Source organism: Engystomops pustulosus, chromosome 2 (assembly GCF_040894005.1).
Source record: "Engystomops pustulosus chromosome 2, aEngPut4.maternal, whole genome shotgun sequence".
Lineage (NCBI taxonomy): Eukaryota > Metazoa > Chordata > Amphibia > Anura > Leptodactylidae > Engystomops > Engystomops pustulosus.
In genome coordinates this window covers 89,287,625-89,315,591 of record NC_092412.1, presented here as the reverse complement: position 1 = coordinate 89,315,591, position 27,967 = coordinate 89,287,625, and the positions used below count along the sequence as shown (strand labels likewise).

General features: G+C 42.2%; 1 protein-coding gene across 4 annotated transcripts in view; it reads right to left on the bottom strand.

Annotated features, from left to right (window-relative positions):
* Nucleotides 1-26,910, bottom strand: part of UBAC2 (UBA domain containing 2) — a 106,654-nt gene extending 79,744 nt beyond the window's left edge. Inside the window, exons 1-4 of one of the 4 annotated variants that reach the window (XM_072135492.1) lie at nt 26,629-26,910; nt 21,027-21,163; nt 4,293-4,420; nt 161-280 (exon numbers count right to left, since the gene is read on the bottom strand). In XM_072135492.1, the coding sequence (XP_071991593.1) occupies nt 161-280; nt 4,293-4,420; nt 21,027-21,057 (279 nt within the window). In that variant the 5' untranslated portion in view covers nt 21,058-21,163; nt 26,629-26,910. Of the gene's footprint in view, nt 1-160; nt 281-4,292; nt 4,421-21,026; nt 21,164-21,918; nt 22,133-26,628 lie in introns of those variants that run through there. The other 3 variants (XM_072135490.1, XM_072135491.1, XM_072135494.1) reach the window with 3 other exon arrangements.
* Between the last annotated feature and the right edge of the window lie 1,057 nt (nt 26,911-27,967).

The following is a 27,967-nucleotide window of genomic DNA, read 5'->3' as shown; positions in this document are numbered from 1 at the left end:
TGTGTACTGGATTTCAGATACACTGCTCACTACAGGAGAAAGAAAGAGTAGAAAAAGGTACAGGGAGCTGCTTTATCTAATGTAGAATAGTACAAAGCCCCTGAAATGAAACAAATACATTTATTCAAAATTATAGTATAGTCATAACTATTCTACTTACTGTAAATTTTCGACTGCCAAATCTTCTCTCTAACGTCCTAAAATTATATATCAGTAAACTGCTACAAAAGGTGTCCTTCAGATCTAGACATATTATTCTCCCAAAGATAAGGTTCCATACCTGAAATATTAAAGGAGAATTGATATTTAATTGTGTTTGAAGAAATCTACCACTGGTATAGTATGATTTTAAGCTGGGCATAGTTGCAGGCCGGCGTTTTCATTGTGATAATGGTTTTTTCCCAACAAAAGCTGCTATTGGGGAGGAAAATGATTTATAAAAATATTCAAATTAGGCTCCGGCGCGCCAGGGTGACTCCGTTTATCGGCTTTGCATTCCGTCTGCAAATAATTAAGCACACCCTCCCGTGTGCATAATTCCTTCCTCCCCTCGCCGAAGTCTTCATTCTGAAAAGCCGCTTGCGGCTCCACTCGCGCAACCGGCTACATAATGCATATACACAGCTCGTGGCCAGGGAAAGGGCAGAGAGGAGGAGCACACAAAAGTTGTTATTAAATGTTATTACTAAAGAATCAAAACAGAATCAGACTTTTTTATATGGACCCTAGGTGCTTCATACTCCCTCAAATCCAAAGTGGTACCTCCCATCACCAGCCTCTGTTTGTATATGTCACATTGACAGGGAGCGACCACTACAGGAGTCAGGTTTTGCTTTTGTGTGGCTGTAGCTGTTGCAAACACCGAGCCTCTGTAAGCATAGTGAGAGGTGAGTATAGGTTATTGTTTATTTTTCATCAGCTAGGCCCATTGAGATAGTAAAAGAATGTCACCGTTTCTAATGACCTAATATAACATCATGGTAGACATGTATTACTCTGTTTTGCTGATGGTGAGGACACAAGAGCTGCATATTTACCATTCACGACAACAGCTGTGTATATTAGCCAGAATCCTTCAGTTACAACCTAGATTGGAAATTAGTCTCTGGAGGAGATTTATCAGAAGTGTCTGAGGTAAAACTAGTTCAGAGCTCAGTTTTAATTTTATAAACATGTGGGAAAATGAAAGCTGAGCTCTGATTTGTTTGTTGCAACTAAAACAGTTCTGCTCTCAGACACTTCTGTTAAATCTCTGAGTTTCATAATTCCCAAGGGTTTACAGCAGCAGCCTTACTGCCAATAAAGCTAGGTTCTAGTCTATTTTCATAGTAAATTCCATAAAAATTCCTAAATGGACACCCAAATGGAAGCCCAACCCTCAAGAGGATGTTTTGGGTCCATTGGTGCCACTTGCCAAATTCACTTGCCAGCAACAGAAAGCTTAGTGAGGGTCACCTAAGGGAAAAGGTCACTACTTGATGTGGCATGTGCAGACAGTTTAAAGGAATTCCATCACAACAATTTACCTTCTAGAACTCACTGCTTTGTTATGTAGGGCTATTCCCATAAATACCATCTATACATTTTTTTAATGTCCTGCTGATCCTTCCTTCAAAACGAAAAAAGGGACAACATTACCACATTTTCCCAAATACAGCTAGTGACAAGTTCTCATAGAACCCTATTAACTGACACCATTCTTTTAGCTAAAACTGTTTCCCTTACATCCCCACAAAATCCACTTATCTTATATTACCTGGCATTAGAGGGGCTTGCCCTGCACAGTCGCCCTCTCCCATCTACACCTCACCATGTCCCAAGCCTCTTCTCAGAATGTCATGTTACCAGGGTGATGTCATATAAGGTCCTTTACCCAGTTATGTTTGCAATCTGTACCCCATGTATGTATCTGGTCACATGGCAGTATCATAGCATGATCACAGAATTCCTCTATGGACTTCTACTCCTCCCCAACCTCCATGGAGGTATGCAATTAATTTATGTGATCAGATACATACATGGGGTAGACTGTGCAAATGAACAGGAACTTAGGATAAATCACCATGGTCACATGACATGAACTGGCCAATGATATAACCAAGCTCTTTTTCAAAGTTTAAAATAGCAGCATGTTCTGTGGCAACGAGACCTGTCAGGGAAGTTGCATAGAAGTTTACAAATTACTTTTTTAACATTGCTCCCATGGCCAAGGGCAATGCTTTTTAATCATAGTTTTTAATAAAGAATCTATCTTGGGTGGGTTAATTTGCAGGACAGGTTCTCGCTGAGCCCAGGAGTGATGTAGCTGAAGAAAGAAGGATAAAGGAAGGTGCTAAAGTTTGTAAATGTAGAAGGGGGAGTTGTTATCGCTGTGCGGCCGAAGCCCTTAAGTGCTCTGGTAACTCCCATCCCATACCCAAAGCCCTCCTGCCTCATTTGCATAAAAGTTAATTTTTGACATGGAAGAAGCATCAGAAAAATAAAAATGTCATGGGTAGCATAAGAGGGCACTCTACATAACACAACAGGTTGAAAAACTACAGGTTCTACTGAAACACATCCTTATTATTTTTATTCTTCTCCTATAACAAAGTAGAACAGAGAAAATCATGTACAGTTGTGAACCAAGCCTAATATGCTAAAAAGGAGAAGAATTGCCCTGTACTGTATGAGTAATCAGAGTATCAATTGTCAGGGACTAACACATATAAATATATACCTACATAATTCAGTAGTATCAATGTTCTCTTAAAATTTCACACTACAACGAAATAGTTTTTAAACATATTTATTGAACATCCATTAAAAATTGTGATATTGCATGATCCTAAGAAGACCTCCGCGGTAAAAACTTGACAATTCAGTTCTTACTAGATGCTCTAAAGGGCATATACAAACAACTTGGTTAAAAAGACCAAAAAACAGGTGCATGGAGTGCATCATAATTAGCACATGCGTATCAGAGAAAAACTTTGCAATGGACAATAAGATATAAGAGATATTTGCAAAATGATTACATGTTATACAAAATAGTTGAAAGGCATGTACAATGTAATATTATGAGATGTAAATAGTGCCACCTATAAATTGTATGTTGCATGCTGTACATTTAGCCAGATAAAATACATATGTTATATTTTCCATTCTTTTGTAGCATGTGTAAACACAATAGTGTGTTGCAGGTAGCTGAGCCCTCTCCATAGGCGGTGAGCATTTGCTGCTTATTGCAGCAAACAACCAATGGTAACACCCGCGATCAGTGCCACCAGCAAAAAGCCATCAAGCGTGTGGGTGCTACCATGTTGGCTTGGATCTTCACTCCCCATGATTTTATAGGGGAGCAGCAATCCGTTGCAATGACACAAAGACCCAAGCCAGTCTTGTTTCACACCATTTGTTACAATGTGCGATTTGCACATTCATTCTCATATAGTTGTTGAGAACTACAACTTCTGCAAGCCTGTATGTATTCTCCCAACGGTACATCTTTTACAATGCTGCAAAGTTTTTCTCTGATACACATGTGCTAATTATGATGCACTCCATGCTACTGAGTTTTGGTCCTTTTAACCAAGTTGTTTGTATATGCCCTTTAGATCACGAGTAAGAACTGAATTGTTATGTTTAAATGTGTGGGTCTTCTTAAGACCATGCAATATCAATTTTTAATGGATGTTCAATAAATAGTACAATTTAAATTCTACCTAAATCGGAGTGCCGGATATCATCTTCATTTTTATGATGCTTAAATTTATGGCCTTCCAACGAGACTTTCTTCTATCCAAGCACTGGCTACATATTTTTTCATACAATCTGAGGTTTTACTTGTGCTAAAAGAATTTGCAGAGACAATAAATGCAAATCATAGACCAACATTCATACTCCGAGGGGGAAAAAATCATAGTAAGATTCCTGGGGAAAACCTATAAAATGAACATAATGTTTGATTTGAATTTAAATCATAATTGTGTAAAAAACACAAGTATCTTAGAAAACCTCTTTACAAATTTCTCACTGTGGACAAATCTCTGCTTGAACTTTACAGATATAAGCAAAGCACCAGTCAAGTCTATAAGAGTCTATAATTTTCAGGATCTCTCATAGACAAAATATAAATACAGATACTGATGGAAATATTGAACAAAATATAGCAATGTAAAATGAGCCTTATCATCCTGATGAGAGTCTTTGGTTTTAGGTTTGGTACACAAAACCCTCATTATTCAGTGCCGGGAAATATTACTTGAATTCTATAGTAAAAATAAGCTGTATTGAGCCTGTTAATTACTTACTTGGAAGTTTTCTTTTATTGCTTGCAAGTTATAGACAAAGAATGACTGCTGCGGTTGAAAGAGGAATGCCAGTAGAATGGACAGTGCACTGGGGAGAAGTAGGAGGCCTTTGGAAAACGGAGCTTTATCTGCAAAGCAAATAATAAAAAAAAAAAAAATAGATCATGAAAATAGATTGAAAATAACTGATAGACAACACTATACTTTATTTCATGACTTCATATAGCCTGGGGTCTGACGAAGATCCGAGGCTTTCATAGCAACGGATCCCCACTCCCTGTTGACGTTATGGGGACAGGCAATCTCAATAAAGATAACAAAGGGGATAATAACAACGAAGGGGATAATACTCACGATCGGTGGGTATAAGCAGTGGGCATTTGCTGCAATATGCAACAATCCCCACCTCCGTATGACCACGAGCCGTCTTCATACACATTTTGTAGCTTTGCGCCATACGAGCATGAAGGGGTTAAGTAACACTTAAGATACATCATGCACTTTATATTGTTTTTTGGTTGTATTGTTAAAAGGGGTTGGCCACTTAGCCTCATGTTTTTTTGTAATGTTTGGGGAGCAGAATATTAGGTAATTTATCAATATACATCTATTAAAAATTATGCACAGCTTTTTGATATATAAAGTATCAGCTGCAGATGGAGGGTCATGTGATCTCTAGCTGTCCATGAACATTTTTCCTGCCAGGACCTTGATCTTATATTTCATGAATCATAAGGTCCTCAGCAGGGCGATTGTGAATGCCTCAGAGATCACATGGTCTCTGACTACACCCCCTCGCCCCCCTTGAACACTGTGATGTAATCTCACTGCAGCAGAGGAAGTATCAGCACACATTGTTGAAGGACTCCTTGCACACTGTAACAGCCTGTAAATCTGCAGCATGGTGGGGCTCTGGTAAAATCTCCAGGAAACTTCAGGCTCATTAGCATAATTTTACAAGTAGTTTTTTTTTTTATCAGTAAGTTTAACAAATATAAGAAGATTACCCTAGTCATTGTGCCTGCATCTGTGAGTAACTGTCTCTGGTTAATCAATTCTTGAATTTCATGGTAGATTTTTTTTAACCTGTACATTTTTAACCCACACTATGCGATGGGGGACTTGATAAATGCTTGAAGTTACTAGGACCAAAATTTATTAGGACGAACTGAACACTGGAATTTATAGTACGTTCTTTAGCGCATCATTTGTTTGTTTAAGAACACACAAGAAAACAGATTTGTCAAATGGACAATGTAGTGAGCAAAAATACTAATTTTATTACAGTATATGAAAAAACACAGACATAGGGGCAGATTTATCAAGCAGTCTGAAAGTCAGAATATTTCCAGTTGCCCATGGCAACCAATCACAGCTCAGCTTTCATTTCTCCAGTGCTCATGAATAGTTTAAAGGGGAGCTGTGATTGGTTGCCATGGGCAATTGGAAATATTCTGACTTTCAGACACTTGATAAATCTGCCACATAGAGTTAAAAACACATAAAAAGGGCACACAATGCACAAAATGTGGAACCAATATCTGCTTTTGGGACTGGTTAACCCAAAATCCCACCACAATAGTCAGAAATCCTCACCACATTTAGTAAACACCAGGAGACATTGTTGTCCTGTTGTAATTGCTGCTCGAGGCCACATGACAAGTAGGGTAATTTAGACACTGACATTATTGCGGGTGTGTAAAAACCATGGTTGTTGGCATTTTCAGTAAATTGTTTAAGATTAGAAAATCACTACTATTTCCTTCCTTACTTATTAATGCCCTACTTACAAAATAATATTACTGTAGCAGGGGTGTAACTTGAAGGGGTGCCGGTGGCAACCGGGCAACTATCCCCTTAGGGCCCATAAGATGTCAATTTTCCCATATGAGAAGACTAGTACTATAAACCATACATCATAGTTGGGGGCCTGGCACAGACTTTGCACTAGGGCCTCTCAGCTTCAGGTTATGCCACTGCACTGTAGCATGACCATTTTACATTTTTCATGTATTTCACCAAAAAGACAAATATAACTAACATTTTTTGAGTAATGTATAAATTAATTAATATATACTGTAGATATATTTATTTATATACACATTCACACACATATTGTGCTTTTCAAAGGACAGTGTCACAGGATAGTAAAACTGTACTACAACATTACGATGAACTGTACAGTACAGTATTTTTGAGATACATAACAACTGACAAGGAAATGACTAGGTGACATCCACCTGCAGACTATGTCACAAACAGGAAACACAAGTTAATGCAGCTGAAGCCTTTGTAAGGCCCTTAAAAGATAGTCATCATGTCCTAGTGAAGACTGGCCAGCACCGGGACCATGGTGAATGGCCATTATAATGTACCATTTTTAACTCATTTAATGCAAAGAAGACCCTCTACTTTTACCCAATTCTTTTCCATTTAAGACCCCTGAAGATGCACATGAACAGTTGTAGGAAGGGCAGCATGTTAGGGTTATGTAGTTCTAGAGTTCCTGTTGCCTATCCTAAGGAATCCTGCTCATCTTGCTGACTTAACTAATATTAAAGGTCAAACATAATCCCCAGAATGACTAGGGTCAAAAAAGACACTAAAAAAGCAAAGAAAGGGGAGGTCAATGCTGTAAGCAAGCCTAAGGCCCAAGTCCAGCTCACAAAGTTGCAGTAAGAACTATTAAATAGCATGCCACAGTATCAGGCTCAAAAGTAACTATCATTGGCTGGGGTAAACTAGATGTGGCTGGGAAGTACTAGTTACCCAAGAAGTCCTACCATGTAACCAAAATGGCATTAGCTGAGTCTACAAGAGACGTAAAGTACAAGAGAATCACTGAAAGCTTTATAAAAATGAGGCAACGACACAGAGGCCCACATGTATCATAGTTTTGTCTCTCTGAGGTGAATTTTAGAGACATTTGGCGGCTCTTTTTTGCACCTTATGTATGATCCGGTCTTTTTACTTGTAATGCATGTTCAGTTTTTCCTATCCTGGCAGGTGCAAATTTTGGCTTCTTTTTGAGACTTTTTGTTGCAAAAGTCTCAAATCCACATGGACACAAGCCACGTGAGGGGGTTATATAGAGGAGTGGACACAAGCCACGTGAGGGGGTTATATAGAGGAGTGGACACAAGCCACGTGAGGGGGTTATATAGAGGAGTGGACACAAACCACGTGACGGGGTTATATACAGGAGTGGACACAAGCCACGTGACGGGGCTATATACAGGAGTGGACACAAGCCACGTGACGGGGTTATATACAGGAGTGGACACAAGCCACGTGACGGGGTTATATACAGGAGAGGATACAAGCCACGTGAGGGGGTTATATAGAGGAGTGTTCACAAGCCACGTGAGGGGGTTATATACAGGAGTGGACACAAGCCACGTGAGGGGGTTATATACAGGAGTGGACATAAGCCACGTGAGGGGGTTATATACAGGAGTGGACACAAGCCACGTGAGGGGGTTATATACAGGAGTGGACACAAGCCACGTATCGGGGTTATATACAGGAGTGGACACAAGCCACGTATCGGGGTTATATACAGGAGTGGACACAAGCCACGTGAGGGGGTTATATACAGGAGTGGACACAAGCCATGTGAGGGGGTTATATACAGGAGTGGACACAAGCCACGTATCGGGGTTATATACAGGAGTGGACACTACTGTTAATTTGGGATTTAACATGTTGCATTTTTAATGCATTTTCAAACCTATTACAACAGCTGAGGAGAGTGGATTTTCCTAATTACATTACTGTTAACATATGAATTTACAAAACGCATAGTAAATGCAATGTTAACACATGCGTTAGTGTGGCGTTTATATAGCGTTTTGTAAATACAAATGTTAACATTAATGAAATAAGGCAAATCACCTCTCTTAAGCTGTTGTAATTAGTTTCAAAATGCATTAAAAACGCAATTAAACCACTCTGTGTGACCTCACCCTTAGAAGAAACCGATAAAAAAATTTTAAAGAATGTAAAAATTTAAGAACCTTGACAAAAGAGGTTACTGTGCAAAATGATAAACAGTTAAAGCATGTGAAATAATTCCAATTTACAAGTTAAAATCGGGTCCAGGAAAAAAAAAAAAACCTTCCTTTGCACCTGCGCTGGACCAGGTACAGTATTGTGCCAAAAATGGCACAAAAACGGCAAAATGGCGCACTGAACATCTGGACAACAATGATACACGAGGCACACTGCACATAGGTGCAAACAAGGCGTACTTTAAACAGAACAGAATTAAAAGACGCAAAAAAAAAAAATTTGACAATTTGCCTAGCTTAAACTATGATACATGTGCCCCAGAGAGTACCAGTAGTAACTGTTCAATACTCACCTACAGAACTTCCTTTAAAAGTGATACTTTGGGGAGGGGAAAAGTATGGGTACATGCTATTTTACCACAGTCATCGGCTATAAAGCTATTTGTAAAAGTGCTAAAAGATTGGAACAGCGACTAGACTGCTTATTGTTGGATCTAGATAACCAAGAAGCATGGGCAGCAGTTTTTATGCTCAACACCGCTAAAGATATTTAGTGAGAATATTTACAGGTGGTGAAGAGGGCCATGAGGTTTGCATTTTCGTCCCCAAAAGGAACACTGTATGCTTCTCTAGTGCATTAGTTCAGGGCTGTCAAATCCAAATAATTTGGAGGGAGGTACACGTACCCCTATTTCAATCTTGTATTCTTATGAGACCCCTTCCATGTTTGATTCAATCAGACCGAGATATTGTAATGTGGCTCTGTGCAGGAAAGTATAACACTAAACTTGTTTCTGGGGGCATTCAAAGATCTCTTCAAGTCCAGAGGACAGGGCCTAAGTTTCTGATCGTGGGGGTCTCAGTGATGCGTTCGGCAAATTCCGTTGACTGTATAGAAATGTATGAAGCAGAACTGTTCATGCACGGCCATCTGTTCCATTAATCTCCGGGAGCTACGAGGGGTCCAACTGAGGTACCTGAGACCCTCTTGTCCATTTGATCTGTGTGGGTTTCATCACTGAGTCCTCCACCGATCACCAAGTTAGGCCCTACCCCGTGGGACAACCCCTTTAACCTGGTTATATATCCAATTACAGATGGAGTTAATGTGGAAGATTTATGAGAAGTGTCAGAGTATAACTACCGGTACTCAATTTGCCCATGGAAACCAATCAGAGCTCAGCTTTCATTTTCCCTACAGCCGTTTATAAAAATTAAAGCTCTCAGAAACTTCTGATAAATCTCCCCCAAATAAAATTACATGGAACACTCATGACTACATTCAAACGGTACAGACATGTAAATCTTTAGGAATATGGGTGTCAGAATGTCAAAAGATTTCATTCCTTTAAATCTCCACCAGATGGTAGAGAGGTTTATGCAAAAAATGAGGTCTATAGTAAGCTACCACTGACATAATAAAAGCTACCCTGAACAAAATGTTCTTGATACTCCAATTGTTCCATATTATCCTTAACACACCACTCTGGATACCATTCCAGAATTTCTAAAGTAAAGGGAAATATGCTTGGATCTCTTTAAAACTTTACAACAAGGATAAAGACAGGGAGAGCTGGCAATGCCCAACCCTTATGACCACGCATCAACTCAGGAGATTGGGGGGCCCAGGAATTCTGGTATTGCGGGCAGGAGTGTGGCCTTGATATATATCTTGGATCCGGGAGAGACAGCCATGCAGGTTGCTTACTTACATCAGTTTAATAAGCAAAGGATGGGAGCAGATGAGGAGCATTTTGGATATTGGATGCTTTACACCTTTGTGTAAACTGTGGATTCTTTAAGATGGCTAAACTCGAGGGATTTCATGGGTGAGAAGAGAGAGGAGTGTAAAGGGTATCTCAACTATATTCACAAGGGATCTGTATAGTTTTGAGAATCTGTACACAAAAAATTATCAACAGACCCTGCGTTGGAGGGGACATTTGACCATGGGAGTAGTAAAGGGTTTTGTTCAATATTAAATTAAATTTGTTGTAAGATTTTTTTAAAAAGTTAAGAAAAAACAAAAACAAGACAAACACAATATAGCCAGATGCCTGCCGTTTAACCCCTTAAGGACGCAGGGTTTTTTCGCTCATTTCGCGCTCTCCACCTTCAAAAATCTATAACTTTTTCATTTTTACATGAACAGACCTGTGTGAGGGCTTATTTTGTGCGTAACAAATTTTACTTTCCCGTAATGTTATTTATTTTAACATGCCGTATACTGCGATGCTGGAAAAAAATTCCAAATGGGGAAAAATTGAAAAAAAAAAAACGCACGTTCTTGTGGGCTCAGTTTTTACGACTTTGACTGTGCGCTCCAAATAACACCTGTACTTTATTCTTTGGTTCGGTGTGATCGCGGTGATACCAAATTTATATAGGTTTTATTGTGTTTTAATACATTTTCAAAAATTAAACGAATGTGTACAAAAAAGAAAAAAAAATTTGCCATCTTCTGAAGCTAATAACTTTTTCATACTTTTGGGTACGAAGCTGTATGATGTGTCATTTTTTGCAAAATGAGCCGATGTTTTCATTGCTACCATTTTGAGGTCTGTGCGACATTTTGCTCACTTTTTATGCCAATTTTTATGTGATGTAAAAAGGTGTAAAAGTCGCATTTTGGACATTCAGACGCCATTTGCCGTCCCGGAGGTCACTGCCGGCCGTAACCGTTTTTATATTTTGATAGATCAGGCATTTTGGGACGCAGCGATACCTAATGTGTCTGTGATTTTTACTGTTTATTATGTTTTATATCCGTTCTAGGGAAAGGGGGGTGATTTTAATTTTTTATATTTTATTAATATTTTTTTCTTTTTTTTATGGTCTATTTCTAATACCATCTAAGGTACATTAACCCTAGTCAGATCGTTCCTACCATATACTGCAATACTTCTGTATTGCAATATATGGCATTCTTGCAGGTCATTCATTACAATGAGCCACTGGCTCGTTGTAACAAATCTGCAAAAGCCATGTAGCTTCGAGTCAAACGAAGACCCGAGGCTACCATGGCAACCGATCGCGTTCGGGGGAGCGACGATCGGAATAAAGATGGCGGCGCCCACGCGCCGCCGTCTTTTAAATGCCGCCGGCGGCAAAGGAAAGGTTAATAGTTGCAATCGGTGCAAGCACCGACCGCGGTTATTAGCGGTGGGGGTTTGCTGCAATATGCAACAACCCCCACCTCTGTATGAAGAGGACTCAGCCCGTGAGCCCTCTTCATACATACCCTGCACCTCTGCGCCGTAGAGCTACGGCGCAGAGCATTAAGGGGTTAAAAAGGAGGAAAGACAAATTAAAGGAAACCTACCATCACGGATCTACCTATTAAGGTAGATCTGGTGGTGGTAGGTGTATCTAACGTACATAAGGATAGCCCTTTTTAAGGCTTATCCTTTACTCCCCTCTATCTTTTGTAATCTTTAATCCGGGAAAATGCTAATTTTCTAAAGAGGCTACTGGAGCGTGGAGTAGCCGGAGCTGAGGCAACACGGCGCTTAGTAAAGGATAAAGGATAAGCCCTAAAAAGGCTATCCTTACATACGTTAATAGTTAGATCTGTGGTGGTAGGTTTTCTTTAACCCCTTAACGCTCTGCGCCATAGCTCTGCGGCGCAGAGGTATAGGGAATGTATGAAGAGGGCTCACGGGCTGAGTCCTTTTCATACAGAGGTGGGGGTTGTTGCATATTGCAGCAAACCCCCACCGCTAATAACCGCGGTCGGTGCTTGCATCGATCGCGGCTATTAACCCTTTCGTTGCGCGGGCGCCGCCATCTTTATTACGATCGCCGCGCCCCCGAACGTCATCGGGGGCGGCGATCGGTTTCCATGGTAGCTATCTGGCATCTGCAGATTTGTTACAATGAGCCAGTGGCTCATGAGCTGCAAAAATGCCATATATTGCAATACAGTAGTATTGCAGTATATGGTAGGAGCGATCTGACCATCTAGGGTTAATGTACCCTAGATGGTCTAAGAAATAGTGGAAAAAAAAAAAGAAGTTTAAAAAATAAAAAAAATTTATAAAATATTAAAAATTCAAATCACCTCCCTTTCGCTAGAACTGATATAAAACATAATAAACAGTAAAAGACACATTAGGTATCGCCGCGTCCCAAAATGCCCGATCTATCAAAATATAAAAACGGTTACGGCCGGCGGTGACCTCCGAGACGGGAAATGGCGCCCAAATGTCCGAAATACGACTTTTAAACCTTTATGCATCACATATAAAATGGACTAAAAAATGATCAAAATGTCGCACAGACCTAAAAAAAAAAATGACACCTCACACAGCTCCGTGTGCCAAAGTATGAAAAAGTTATTAGCTTCAGAAGATGGCAAACATTTTTTTTTCTTTTTTGTACACATTCATTTAATTTTTAAAAATGTATTAAAACACAATAAAACCTATATAAATTTGGTATCACCGCAATCGCACCAAACCAAAGAATAAAGCTCAGGTGTTATTTTGAGTGCACAGTCAAAGCCGTAAAAACTGAGCCCACAAGAACGTTTTTTTCAATTTTTCCCCATTTGGAATTTTTTTTTCAGCTTCGCAGTACATGGCATGTTAAAATAAATAATATTACAGGAAAGTAAAATTTGTTACGCACAAAATAAGCCCTTACACAGGTCTGTACACGTAAAAATTTAATGGATTTTTGAAGGTGGAGAGCGAGAAATGAGCAAAAAACCCTGCGTCCTTAAGGGGTTAAAAGCTATTGAAAAAAATTGATTCAAAACACTTTGCTCATTCAATTCATTCCAAGGCAATGCTAGAAGTGTATCCTGTCCAAATCTTTTTCAGATAACTCAAATTCCTCTTAAGACTAAAGTACGGTATGTCATGTAACCTAACCAAAAAACCCCAGTTAGCTCATAAATTTCAGTAATTTTATCAGTTCCTCTTTCACTCCCTCATATGTAAACAAAAAATAACAAGTGTAATTGAATTTGGAAGCCTCTACCTAGAACATTAGCTCTTTTCATCAAGAATCAGGTGAATTCAAAATGTTATTTTTGATATACTCACCTTCTCTCTGTTGCAGTGCAGCGCTGGCGATCACGTGCGCCAAAAACCCGGGGCAATTCAGGGAAAATCGGCGCAAAACAGTAATATTCAGGTAACCCGACGGAAAAACGCGATTCGGGCCCTTAATAAATGACCCCCAATGAATCGTTTTTTTTACCTTTTCTCGTGGCACCATGATCATTGTTTAATCGATATGAAATAAAGTGTGTTTTTAACCGAGAAGAATTTTCCCTAAGGACTTGGCCACCTGTAACTTGTTTGTATCCCTTGTTTTTTTAGGGCCATTGTCCTGGTGGAAAATGAACATTCTCAAGATCTTTGATGCTTCTAATAGACTTTCCTCCAAGATTGCCCTTTATACAGCTCCACTGATCATTCTTTCAACTCTGACGAACTTCCTAGTCTCTGAAGAAGCAAAGCATCCCCACAGCATGATGCTGCCATCTCCAATGATCCAAGCAACATAAACTGTTGTCTATTCCAATCTGCAAGCTACTGTACTTATATTGTAGTTCAGGAGTGAACACTACTCTGCACAATGTTTCTTCCACCAGTGCTCACACAAAGAAACTTTACAGATTTTACAATGTTGCACAACTTTACAAAAAGAAGAAACATAACAAAGTCAGTTATGGGAAGGAGATTTACATAAAAGTGCAGTTCATATAGTCATAAATATCTGAACATTTGCCATGTACAGAGATGTAAAGCATTTCTGAAGAATGTTTTTTTCTTTTATATAATTCAGTAGGTTGTCTTGTGTGTTGGACAACCCTTTTTGTTGGAAGCTGATCCCAATGAACATTAGTTCATTATAATGATAGATAATTATGATAATTATCTAAAATTTTCTAAAACAGGATGCTTGGGAGCTGATGATGGGAAGCTGGATGTAAAAGTCCTGCGGTTTGCGGGAACTCATTTTCAGCAGCACAGTAATATTATGTCCATATATTGGAGGGGGTTAGAGAACAGCAGAAGAGTACTGCAAAAACTCTCAGGCTGGCAGTGATCCACTCTCTGTGTCTCTTCAAATCACTGTTCTGCCTCCTTGTACTTAGGGACCATCTGCTAATATTCAACTACAGACATATAGAGCTCTATGTACAGTACAGTAAGAGGCTTCCTTTAGTATGGTAAAACAATCTGTAATATGGGAGAATGTTATAGGAGATGATAGAGAGATTGATGGGCAGCACGGTGGCTCAGTGGTTAGCACTACAGCTTTGCAGCGCTGGGGACCTGGGCTCAAGTCCCAGATCAACATCTGCAAAGAGTTTGTATGTTCTCTCTGTGTTTGCGTGTGTTCCCTTCAACACTCCAAAACATACTGGTAAGTTGATTAGATAGTGATTCCCATTGGGGACAGGGACTGATCTTGCAAGCTCTGTGCAGCGCTGCGTAATCTGTGTGCTATATAAATAAAGAATTATTATTATGATAGAAGATAAATATGAAAGATGATAGATATCTAGATGCAGAACTATAAAGTAGACCATATATACAGTAGATAGATAAGAGATAAATACAGTAGACAGAATTTGGATTAATAAATAGATAGAGAAAAAGCGAGGTATAAAATTACTGTATTTTTCAGACTATAAGGCGCACCTTCAATAAATGCCTACTAAAACGTCTAGGTTCATAGGTGGCAGACTTGTGCACAGTTCAAGGCGTGTTGTCTGTAAGTATGGTTTATATATAAGGCACACTGGACTATAAGGCGCACCATCAATAAATGCCTACTAAAACATCTAGGTTCATATATAAGGCGCACCAGATTATAAGGCGCACCTGATTATAAGGATGAATGACCAGCAGGTGGCAGACTTGTGCACAGTTCAAGGCGTGTTGTCTGTAAGTATGGTTTATATATAAGGCACACTGGACTATAAGGCGCACCTTTGATTTCTGAGAGAATCAAAGGATTTTTTGTGCGCATTATAGACCGAAAAATACGGTATAGTCAAATTATAGAAGAAAGATAACTAGACAGATAGATGATAAGTATCTTCACCCGGGAATTCAACTAAGGGGTATTAACCCTTTCACTGCCAGGCATTTCTGGATATTTTGTCGCGTTATTGGCCAAAGCCATTTTTACAATTTTGATGTTTACAAATAAAACTGAAATTACAGCAAAAAGAATTAAAGTAAACAGCAACAAACCACATATTTTCTGACACTTGCCTCATTTTCAAAATTGCATTAAAGAGTTTATAGATATAGGCACCACATCCAATTTTGATATAAATTGAAACATTTTATAAAATGTATGTATTTGACAGGGTATGTTATATATAGCTTGCGATAGTGTGTATAGGACATTGTTTTGCTGTACTTTATATTTCTGTTATCAGTAAAAGGAATAAAAAAAGGTTTCCGAATAAAAAAAAAAAAAAAACCTTTCAAATTGAGGCAAATAGAAAATGCAAAAACAAAAAGAGGGAACATGTTCACAGCAGAAAATAATAAATCTATGGTAAAAATTATTTGCAGCACAATGTTGCAAACAGGGCGGAAGAAAAAAAGAATGGTGAAAATATCTAGCAGTATGTGGCTAGATCTCAAAAAGTGCAGAAAATGGCATGTTTCCCTTCACTATACTTAATGGGGGAGGATCAGGGATATGGAAAGATATGGAAAGTTTAACCTTAGCCTGAAATCCCATTATAAGTTCTGCTGAGAAAAAACAATAATGGTATGCTAAATAGTAATGTGAACATTTGTGTTTTGTTCCAGCTGATAGCAATAAAAGAGAAAATGTTTTAAGTGTAAGTACCCTTTCCCTTTAAAGACACTGTAAAGAGGGCAGGTGACATCTAGTGTACAATGTGGAAAAGTACATAGAAGAGATTTAAAGAAGACCTGTCACCAGATTTTGACTGCCCTGACTAACAATGCCTACTGATAAAGGGTTAAAAGTCCTCCCTATATCACCTAAAATTATCTGCCAGTGAGGCCCTGTACCTTAATTACAGACAGATTTCTGATATGCAAATTAGCTTTTGTGACTCATGTCTGACTCTTTTCTCTCTCAAGCTGGCAGTGATCCGTGCCCCACAGCTCTGTGTCTCTTGAAATCACTGCTCTGCCCCCTTGTACTTAGGGACGTCTGCTAATATTCAACTACAGACATATAAAGCTCTATGTACAGATGAGAACTATTGAATACATTTTTTTACTTGGTGCCTTGTGTTACATTCATGACATGTGACCAGGGACATCATCGCAGGTCCTTTAGCCTTCTAAGAACAGCAAACTGCACACCATGTATGTGTTTACTTACAGCAGCCTTCATGGAGGATGGAGAGTAGTAGAAGTCCATGGAGGCAGCTGTAACTTCATATGGTCAGATACATGAATGGGGTACAGTTTGCTATTATTAAGAGGCTAAAGTACCTGAGATGATGTCACTCAGGTCACATGATATGAACTGTGACCAATAAGGAGGCATAAGTCATGGGGAGTATTAGATGGGAGGGTCCGGCGAGCAGGACATGCCCCCCTCTGATGCCAGGCAAGGAAACCAACCACAAACAATGCTTCATCATTTAATCTTTTTCCTTCTCCAATCTGTAAATCTAATCCTAGTTTACCATGCCCCATGCAGCACAGGCATAAATCTACAGTCCTCACTAGCACATCATTTTACCTCTACAAAGCGCCACCAATACTTTGTAGAGGTGAAAAAGTTTAACACATGCGTACATGCGCATCAGGTCTCTAAGTGGGCCCCATGTATTAAAAAAAAATGTATATAAAAAAAAAAAGATTTACATCTACGATGAACCACAACGCATGTAACACTCCGGCTTCACTTGCAGCAGTGGGCCAGAGCATGTAGCTCATGTAGAAACCTCATAAAGGGTGATTCACAGCAAATCACCCTGACATCTTTTTAATAGCCAATAGGGCTCTAGGGCAGGGGTAGGGAATTTATGGTTTGGGAGCCATATGTTGCTCTTCTGATGGCTGCATCTGACTCTTAGACAAATCATTGATTTAATAGTGATCTGCAGTGTGTACATGTAAGACACACACAGCGATGACCACTGGATGCAGGCCAGGATGTTACCACCGCCTGTGTCTTTTGTGTGACCAAAGTGCCATCTCCGCACTGTTACTTAGGTGACAACGCCTGTGTCATAGAGTAGAGCAGCATCCACTCCTCTCTATGACACAGGCGCCATTGCCTAAGCAACTATAGCAGCGGCCCCTGGGTCATAGAGAAGAGTGCGGGAGTGATGAGAAGCCACAGAAGGGAGAGCAGGTAGGTGAGTATTCCCTTTTTTTGCTGTGACTACCTATCTACTGGGGGGGGCATGTGCTGTGGCTACCTATCTACTGGGGGGGCATGTGCTGTGGCTACCTATCTACTGGGGGGGCATGTGCTGTGGCTACCTATCTACTGGGGGGGCATGTGCTGTGGCTACCTATCTACTGGGGGGGCATGTGCTGTGGCTACCTATCTACTGGGGGGGCATGTGCTGTGGCTACCTAACTACTGGGGGGGCATGTGCTGTGGCTACCTATCTACTGGGGGGGCATGTGCTGTGGCTACCTATCTACTGGGGGGGCATGTGCTGTGGCTACCTATCTACTGGGGGGGCATGTGCTGTGGCTACCTATCTACTGGGGGGGCATGTGCTGTGGCTACCTATCTACTGGGGGGGCATGTGCTGTGGCTACCTATCTACTGGGGGGGCATGTGCTGTGGCTACCTATCTACTGGGGGGGCATGTGCTGTGGCTACCTTTCTACTGGGGGGGGCATGTGCTGTGGCTACCTTTCTACTGGGGGGGGGAATGTGCTGTGGCTACTTATCTACTGGGGGGGGGCATGTGCTGTGGCTACTTATCTACTGGGGGGGGCATGTGCTGTGGCTACCTATCTACTGGGGGGGGCATGTGCTGTGGCTACCTATCTACTGGGGGGGGGGCATGTGCTGTGGCTACCTATCTACTGGGGGGCATATGTGCTGTGCCTACTTATCTACGGGGGGGGCATGTGCTGTGGCTACCTATCTACTGGGGGGGGGGCATGTGCTGTGGCTACCTATCTACTGGGGGGGCCATGTGCTGTGGCTACCTATCTACTGGGGGGGCCATGTGCTGTGGCTACCTATCTACTGGGGGGGCCATTTGCTGTGGCTACCTATCTACTGGGTCGGCCATGTGCTGTGGCTACCTATCTACTGAGGGGGGCATGTGCTGTGGCTACCTACCTACTGGGGGGCCATGTGTGGTGGCTACCTATCTACTGGGGGGGCATGTGCTGTGGCTACCCATCTACTGGGGGGACATGTGCCGTGGCTGTCTAACTACTGGGGGGCATGTGCATATTTTATGGCTCCAACAGAATTACATTTTAAAATATGTGGTGTTCATGGCTCTCTCAGCCAAAAAGGTTCCTGACCCCTGCTCTAGGGGTTATTACCGGGGCCGTTGTGGCTCCAACTGCTAGCCCCCTGCGACACTTCTAACCTGATCACTGCCTCCTCTCCCAAACCCACTCCTGCTATCTGCTTCAAGAACTGCTAATGTCATCGGAAGGGCAAGAGAAGGCAGCGGGCTTGTTAGAAGTGCTATGGGGGGCATGCAGCCCTCCTAGTTTAGATAAATATTTAAGTCTTTGGTGGTGCTTTTTAGAAGTTAAAGGGAAACTGTCATCAGCCTTAGCCTTGTTAAAGGAAACCTACCACTCAGGGTGCCCGGTATTTCCATCTGAAACCTGCCACTACAAGTGGTAGGTTTCCTTTAAACTACTAAATTTACCTTATATGGCCAGTTGCATGTTCTCTGATGATGTCTTTATATATGATCAACACTGTCTGATGCCCAAAAATGAAATTAGATATGCATCCTTTTTCCAGTCAGGGGGTTTTGTTGCTCGGCACAGCAGTCAATCGCCCACCACTCCGCAATGCCAAAAACCTTCCTCCATCCTTTCCCCCAGCCTCTTGCTTGTAGAAGATTTCCCATCCTGCTGCAATCATGCACCAGTTCGCACGCATCCCCAGTGAGCTTGTCTTCTCGGGTCCGGCCCTGCGCATACCTGGACAGGGAAAGAGGCATAATGCACATGCCCTAGGACTAGCATGAAACTGTAGGAGGATGGGGAGTTGGATACAAGTAAAAGGCAGGGCCTGCCACAGCTGGGGGTAAAAATGGAGGCAGGTTCTTGACAGTGCAGAGTTGTGGCAGGTTGACCGCTGCGCCGGGCACAACACCCCCTTGACTGGAAAAACTTCATTTTTCAAATGCCAGAACCATATATAAAGACATCACCAGAGAACATGCAACTACACATATAAGGTACAATTTGTAGTTTAACAGGGCTAAGGTTGGTGACAAATTCCCATTAAATGAAGTGGTAGATTTCCTTTACCAGCAGATTGTACTGCATGTGGCATCCAGAGGTTGCACTAACATTTTTCCAGAAGGGTAAAAATACTCCTCTCACCATTTTTGAGGAGTATTTTTACCCGAGGAGGAGTATGAAAATTTTGGTAATACACCGCACACATAGCACACTCACACAGCACACACTCGCCGCACACAACACACACAACACAGCACTACAGTGACAACACAGCACTACAGTGACAACACAGCACTACAGTGACAACACAGCACTACAGTCACAACACAGCACTACAGTCACAACACAGCACTACAGTCACAACACAGCACTACAGTCACCCAGCACTGCTCTTAGATCCCCTCGATCACAAACGCAGGCAGCTGCGGTCAGGTAGAGCTGGAGCAGGACGGGGAGCAGCAGCTTCGTGGGCCCACATGTCTCCCCTGGGGCGGGTGCTCTCACTCCGGCGCGCCCCTTAGTCGCGTGTCCCGCTGAGCGGTCCGGCGCACGCTGTGATCGCGCTACTGACATTTACCTCATTTGCAGCGCGCGCTGAACAGCTCAGCCTGCGCGCTACAGGGAATAATCGCCAAGCGTAACTTTACGCATGGCAATTATTTTGGGGGGTAATGGCGCCTCATCACGCGTCTATGACACGTGGTGAGGCGTTAATGCGACCTCTGGTGGCATCCAAGAGGTTAAGTTGGCGAATTCTCAGCCCAAGTATCCTGTAGTCTGTGGCACAGAAATGATCAGCTCTTTGTCAAAATAAAAGTTCAAATAAAATCAACCCACAAAATCAAGCATGATGACCAAGCATCTACTCACAGATCCAGACTCTGACTCTGGCCGTCCTCCTTCCTTCTATAATCAACTTTTAAAATTATGCTAATGTGCCTAAGGGGCTTCTCAGGGCGCCTTCCCACGTGGTGTTTTTCTCATGTTTTTAAACGCATCCAAAACAAAAGTGGGAGGGGCTCTGACCAAAACGCATGTGTTTCAGGCAAACCCCCTCCCACTTTCGTTTTGGATGAGTTTAAAAATAAGAAAAAAAGCCACGTGGGAAGGCGCCTTCAGGATACCTTTACACTTTTCACTGCCCCTGCTGCCTAAGCACTTGTGCAGTCAGCACTTCTGAGGGAATGAAGGGAAGGGCTTACGTGTGCCCTCATTCCTATTTATAGTCATGTAAGCACTCCAATTCATAGACCTGCAAGCACTTTAATGAATTAAAGCAGAACAAAACACTGAATTTTGACAATGAAAAATATACTATACCACGTCAAAGACAGAAGGACAATAAGACTTACATAGACCACTGGAACCAGTACTAGCAATCATTGTATCAGTGCTTTCTGTCCAAAGCAATGGTCATGACAAGATGAAATTTTCTATTTCATGTGTAGGGACAATGTTGCATTTTTTCAACAAGCCACTGGATCCAGACCTTTAAGAGAAGAATAGTAGTTTTAATACCAAAAATAAAGGACCCAAAGAGACTTGAGCACATAATGATCTGCAGTGTAGTGAAAATGGGACAAAAAGATGGGCAATGATTTTGTCAATTTATATCATTGTCATTGGTTAAACGGAATGTGTCATTTGGATTTTTACAGCTTCCAAATACATTATATGACATTGAATTGTGCCACTAGGAAGTAGGATTTGTCCTGCAAGTTTTTGAAGCTTTGGAGGAGAGCCTTGTGAGAAGAGCTGATGGTAATAGAGAGAAGTAGTGTGAGGGATAGAGATTACTCATGGGTGGGTATTGGTTTATTACTTCAGGGATATATGGAGGGGATGGATTTGGGATTGGGAAGATGAGACAAATCAAACGTATACTGTATGCAGCACAAGTGTGTAGAGACAGTATAGGAATTGTGAGCTGTAGTCACTGGGTGATAGGTAACCGATGCAGGGCCTGGCAGATGGAGGAGACACCACACACATTGTTAGATATTGTCCTGTGGAGGAGCTGTGGTTACACCTGTCAGTAGTGTCTACAGGATGACTACACGATCCATCAGGTGTGGGTATGAACTATAAAAAGGCTTATGGTGCTATGGCAGTTATGACTCTATATTACAGCCATACACATACTATTATAAGAACCAGCACCAGACCATACAGGTGATAACAGAACTCTGAGCCCTGCACCATACTCCCCTCTTCATGCACACTAATAATAATAATCCTACACACAGCTGGGGACTGCTGACAACCCGACTACCTCCAGACGACTAACGGCTGCAACACGCCCAATCACGTCTGTGTACATACACCCACTTACAGTGAAACAGTACGGTAGATGAGAAATCCTAGACAGCTAAAGGACCTTTGATGACGTCATGGTCATATGATCAGTCACATGTGTAGGAGGAGTCAGGAACACAAGTTGATAGTGAATGGTAGAACAGGTGGTCCGGAAAGCAGCTGGGTTGTTAGAGAACTGTGTATATAAACCTCAGGGATAGCGGTGTAATGTAATACATGGAGGGCAGAGATGTGGCTGGTGATAGCGGTGTAATGTAATACACGGAGGGCAGAGATGTGCCTGGTGATAGCGGTGTAATGTAATACATGGAGGGCAGAGATGTGTCTGATAGCGGTGTAATGTAATACATGGAGGGCTGAGATGTGGCTGGTGATAGCGGTGTAATGTAATACATGGAGGGCAGAGATGTGCCTGGTGATAGCGGTGTAATGTAATACACGGAGGGCAGAGATGTGTCTGGTGATAGCGGTGTAATGTAATACATGGAGGGCAGAGATGTGTCTGGTGATAGCGGTGTAATGTAATATATGGAGGACAGAGATGTGGCTGGTGATAGCGGTGTAATGTAATACATGGAGGGCAGAGATGTGTCTGGTGATAGCGGTGTAATGTAATACATGGAGGGCAGAGATGTGGCTGGTGATAGCGGTGTAATGTAATACATGGAGGGCAGAGATGTGCCTGGTGATAGCGGTGTAATGTAATACATGGAGGGCAGAGATGTGCCTGGTGATAGCGGTGTAATGTAATACATGGAGGGCAGAGATGTGTCTGGTGATAGCGGTGTAATGTAATACATGGAGGGCAGAGATGTGTCTGGTGATAGCGGTGTAATGTAATACATGGAGGGCAGAGATGTGTCTGGTGATAGCGGTGTAATGTAATACATGGAGGGCAGAGATGTGCCTGGTGATAGCGGTGTAATGTAATACATGGAGGGCAGAGATGTGTCTGGTGATAGCGGTGTAATGTAATAAATGGAGGGCAGAGATGTGGCTGGTGATAGCGGTGTAACGTAATACATGGAGGGCAGAGATGTGGCTGGTGATAGCGGTGTAACGTAATACATGGAGGGCAGAGATGTGGCTGGTGATAGCGGTGTAATGTAATACATGGAGGGCAGAGATGTGCCTGGTGATAGCGGTGTAATGTAATACACGGAGGGCAGAGATGTGGCTGGTGATAGCGGTGTAATGTAATACACGGAGGGCTGAGATGTGGCTGGTGATAGCGGTGTAATGTAATACATGGAGGGCAGAGATGTGCCTGGTGATAGCGGTGTAATGTAATACACGGAGGGCAGAGATGTGCCTGGTGATAGCGGTGTAATGTAATACACGGAGGGCTGAGATGTGCCTGGTGATAGCGGTGTAATGTAATACATGGAGGGCAGAGATGTGGCTGGTGATAGCGGTGTAATGTAATACACGGAGGGCAGAGATGTGCCTGGTGATAGCGGTGTAATGTAATACACGGAGGGCTGAGATGTGGCTGGTGATAGCGGTGTAATGTAATACACGGAGGGCAGAGATGTGGCTGGTGATAGCGGTGTAATGTAATACACGGAGGGCAGAGATGTGCCTGGTGATAGCGGTGTAATGTAATACACGGAGGGCTGAGATGTGGCTGGTGATAGCGGTGTAATGTAATACACGGAGGGCTGAGATGTGGCTGGTGATAGCGGTGTAATGTAATACACGGAGGGCAGAGATGTGCCTGGTGATAGCGGTGTAACGTAATACACGGAGGGCAGAGATGTGGCTGGTGATAGCGGTGTAATGTAATACATGGAGGGCAGAGATGTGCCTGGTGATAGCGGTGTAATGTAATACACGGAGGGCAGAGATGTGGCTGGTGATAGCGGTGTAATGTAATACACGGAGGGCTGAGATGTGGCTGGTGATAGCGGTGTAATGTAATACATGGAGGGCAGAGATGTGCCTGGTGATAGCGGTGTAATGTAATACACGGAGGGCAGAGATGTGCCTGGTGATAGCGGTGTAATGTAATACACGGAGGGCTGAGATGTGGCTGGTGATAGCGGTGTAATGTAATACATGGAGGGCAGAGATGTGGCTGGTGATAGCGGTGTAATGTAATACACGGAGGGCAGAGATGTGCCTGGTGATAGCGGTGTAATGTAATACACGGAGGGCTGAGATGTGGCTGGTGATAGCGGTGTAATGTAATACACGGAGGGCTGAGATGTGGCTGGTGATAGCGGTGTAATGTAATACACGGAGGGCAGAGATGTGGCTGGTGATAGCGGTGTAATGTAATACACGGAGGGCAGAGATGTGCCTGGTGATAGCGGTGTAATGTAATACATGGAGGGCAGAGATGTGGCTGGTGATAGCGGTGTAATGTAATACATGGAGGGCAGAGATGTGCCTGGTGATAGCGGTGTAATGTAATACATGGAGGGCAGAGATGTGGCTGGTGATAGCGGTGTAATGTAATACATGGAGGGCAGAGATGTGGCTGGTGATAGCGGTGTAATGTAATACATGGAGGGCAGAGATGTGCCCGGTGATAGCGGTGTAATGTAATACATGGAGGGCAGAGATGTGTCTGGTGATAGCGGTAGAGTAACTAGGAGTGGCTGGGCTCCATAGCAGATTTCTGCACGGGGCCCTCCTTCCTCTTAAAAAAAAAATATATACATATTTAGGCTGCATTCACATAAATGTGTGCCCACCCAGCTATAGCATGGCAGGCACACGTCTGGCGCGCTGGAGAGGTGGAGAGCCACGCGGTCGTTCTTCTTACTGCCAAAGATAGAGCAGTATCTATTTCTTTTGCGGCCAAGGCTCGAAACTGTGAGTACTCGTTGTGCCCACCGTACCGAGCTGAGGCACAATAGAAGCCTATTAGGGTAGTATATCCGGAAGCAAATTTGCAGCCAGGTATACACTCACCGGCCACTTAATTAGGTACACCATGCTAGTAACGGGTTGGACCCCCTTTTGCCTTCAGAACTGCCTCAATTCTTCGTGGCATAGATTCAACGAGGTGCTGGAAGCATTCCTCAGAGATTTTGGTCCATATTGACATGATGGCATCACACAGTTGCCGCACATTTGTCGGCTGCACATCCATGATGCGAATCTCCCGTTCCACCACATCCCAAAGATGCTCTATTGGATTGAGATCTGGTGACTGTGGAGGCCATTTGAGTACAGCGAACTCATTGTCATGTTCAAGAAACCAGTCTGAGATGATTCCAGCTTTATGACATGGCGCATTATCCTGCTGAAAGTAGCCATCAGATGTTGGGTACATGGTGGTCATAAAGGGATGGACATGGTCAGCAACAATACTCAGGTAGGCTGTGGCATTGCAACGATGCTCAATTGGTACCAAGGGGCCCAAAGAGTGGCAAGAAAATATTCCCCACACCATGACACCACCACCACCAGCCTGAACCGTTGATGCAAGGCAGGATGGATCCATGCTTTCATGTTGTTGACGCCAAATTCTGACCCCATCCGAATGTCGCAGCAGAAATCGAGACTCATCAGACCAGGCAATGTTTTTCCAATCTTCTACTGTCCAGTTTCGATGAGCTTGTGCAAATTGTAGCCTCAGTTTCCTGTTCTTAGCTGAAAGGAGTGCCACCCGGTGTGGTCTTCTGCTGCTGTAGCCCATCTGCCTCAAAGTTCGACATACTGTGCGTTCAGAGATGCTCTTCTGCCTACCTTGGTTGTAACGGGTAGCGATTTGAGTCATTGTTGCCTTTCTATCAGCTCAAACCAGTCTGCCCATTCTCCTCTGGCATCAACAAGGCATTTCCGCCCACAGAACTGCCGCTCACTGGATGTTTTTTCTTTTTCGGACCATTCTCTGTAAGCCCTAGAGATGGTTGTGCGTGAAAATCCCAGTAGATCAGCAGTTTCTGAAATACTCAGACCAGCCCTTCTGGCACCAACAACCATGCCATGTTCAAAGGCACTCAAATCACCTTTCTTCCCCATACTGATGCTTGGTTTGAACTGCAGGAGATTGTCTTGACCAAGTCTACATGCCTAAATGCACTGAGTTGCCGCCATGTGATTGGCTGATTAGAAATTAAGTGTTAACGAGCAGTTGGACAGGTGTAACTAATAAAGTGGCCGGTGAGTGTACATGCCCATATGTTCTTTTGAATATATGCTATACAGCCATGTTTGTACAGTTACACACATATATATGTACACACACACTCTTACTAACACCCATATACATACAAGTATACACTTATACACACACTTTTATGCGCTCTAAAAGCATATACACACACTGCATACACATTATATACTATATACAGTCATATGAAAAAGTTTGGGCACCCCTAATACATCATTTTCAAAATTTGGGTTTTTGCAACAGCTATTTCAGTTTGATATATCTAATAATTAATAGACACAGTGGGTCTCATTTACTAAGGGCCCTGCGGGACGCATGCGGGATGCATTAATACAAAACTTTAACAGGTACGTATATATGAACGTGGCACCTCTAATATAACTCTCCAAATGGTATGTAAAACATTTACGCATAGAAATGTTCTGATAATTTCAAGATATCTTGATTTCAACTTTCCAGATATAAAAAGCAATGTTATCCCGATGGATTCATAATTATATAATATACAATACCGTTTCCAGATAACGTCTTTTATCTTTCAGCACTCCTCAAACAACTCCTTCCACAGCATTTCAACTCGCCGTGTCCGCCCGATGTGTGCCTCTCCACTTGTGATGTGGAAACGAGGCTTGGTATACACAGGAACCAGGCTGGGATTTGTTAGCACATGCGCTGTAGGAGTTAATTGGTGCGCTGGGACCTGTAGTATGTTGCGGTAGGGTACCTTCTCTTATTATTGAATCATAGGGTCCTCATAAATTTCTAATGGGCATAGACTGAATGCGTTTCGGACCACTTGCTCCTTCCTCAACAGTATATGCTTTTCATATGGTCTCTCCTTTATATATAGCCCTTATTGGGTGTAACAAAAACATGGCTAATGGGATATATGTAAAGTCTGGGGTGGAATACCGTAATCAATTCATCTATATTAGTGCATACACTGTAGCACATACGTCATATAGTAATGACTAAACATTGTGTATCTATGATGCTAAATCAATACATATAGCAAAACTTGGTCCATATTGAAATAATACAGTATGCAACACTGTATTTATGGACGCTAAATCAATACATATAGCAAAACTTGGTCCATATTGAAATAATCCAGTATGCAACACTGTATATATGAAAGTTAGGGAAATGGTCCATCATATAAAACCAAACACTTCTAGGTCAGAATTACACCTTTTGGGACTAAGGTTTCAAAATCATATATAGCCTTTGATTCCTCTCTTGACATCTTAGATGTATGATGCCCTCTCAAATTTTTCTTTACTTTTTTCATCGCTGTAAATATTTATTTACTTGTATCTTTTTTGTGATAGTTTTTGAAATGGGTGGACAAACAATGTTTCTCGAAACCGTCCTCAATGTTTTGTATATGTTCCATCATCCCCACTTTTAGGTCTCTATGTCTTCTATGTATTATGCAATTTTACTACATCACTTACAAAGCGATGCTTCTGTACAGAGTTGGACTGGGGTGCCTGGGGCAGAAGTATTGCCTATATTGCAAGGGTACAAGATGAGGGAATTGTTATGAACTGGTGGGGAAGCCGTGAAATAAAGAATACAGAAATGCCTGTCTCCCTCCATATCTTCCAGTGCACAGCCCTCAGTTTGTAAACTGAGGCTGCAGTGGCGATATGCCAAGGAATGATTTTTGGGTATGGTATAAGAATTACCCCTGGGGTTCCTATTGGGGGCTGGACTGTGGTCAGAGATGTAAGTGTCGGCTCCAATTTTACTATTTAATAACTGATGACAACATTTACAATTACTGAAGACAATAACCCCACATCCTCTCCCTGGGGTCAGCGCACCACATACAGAGGGCAGTTGTCT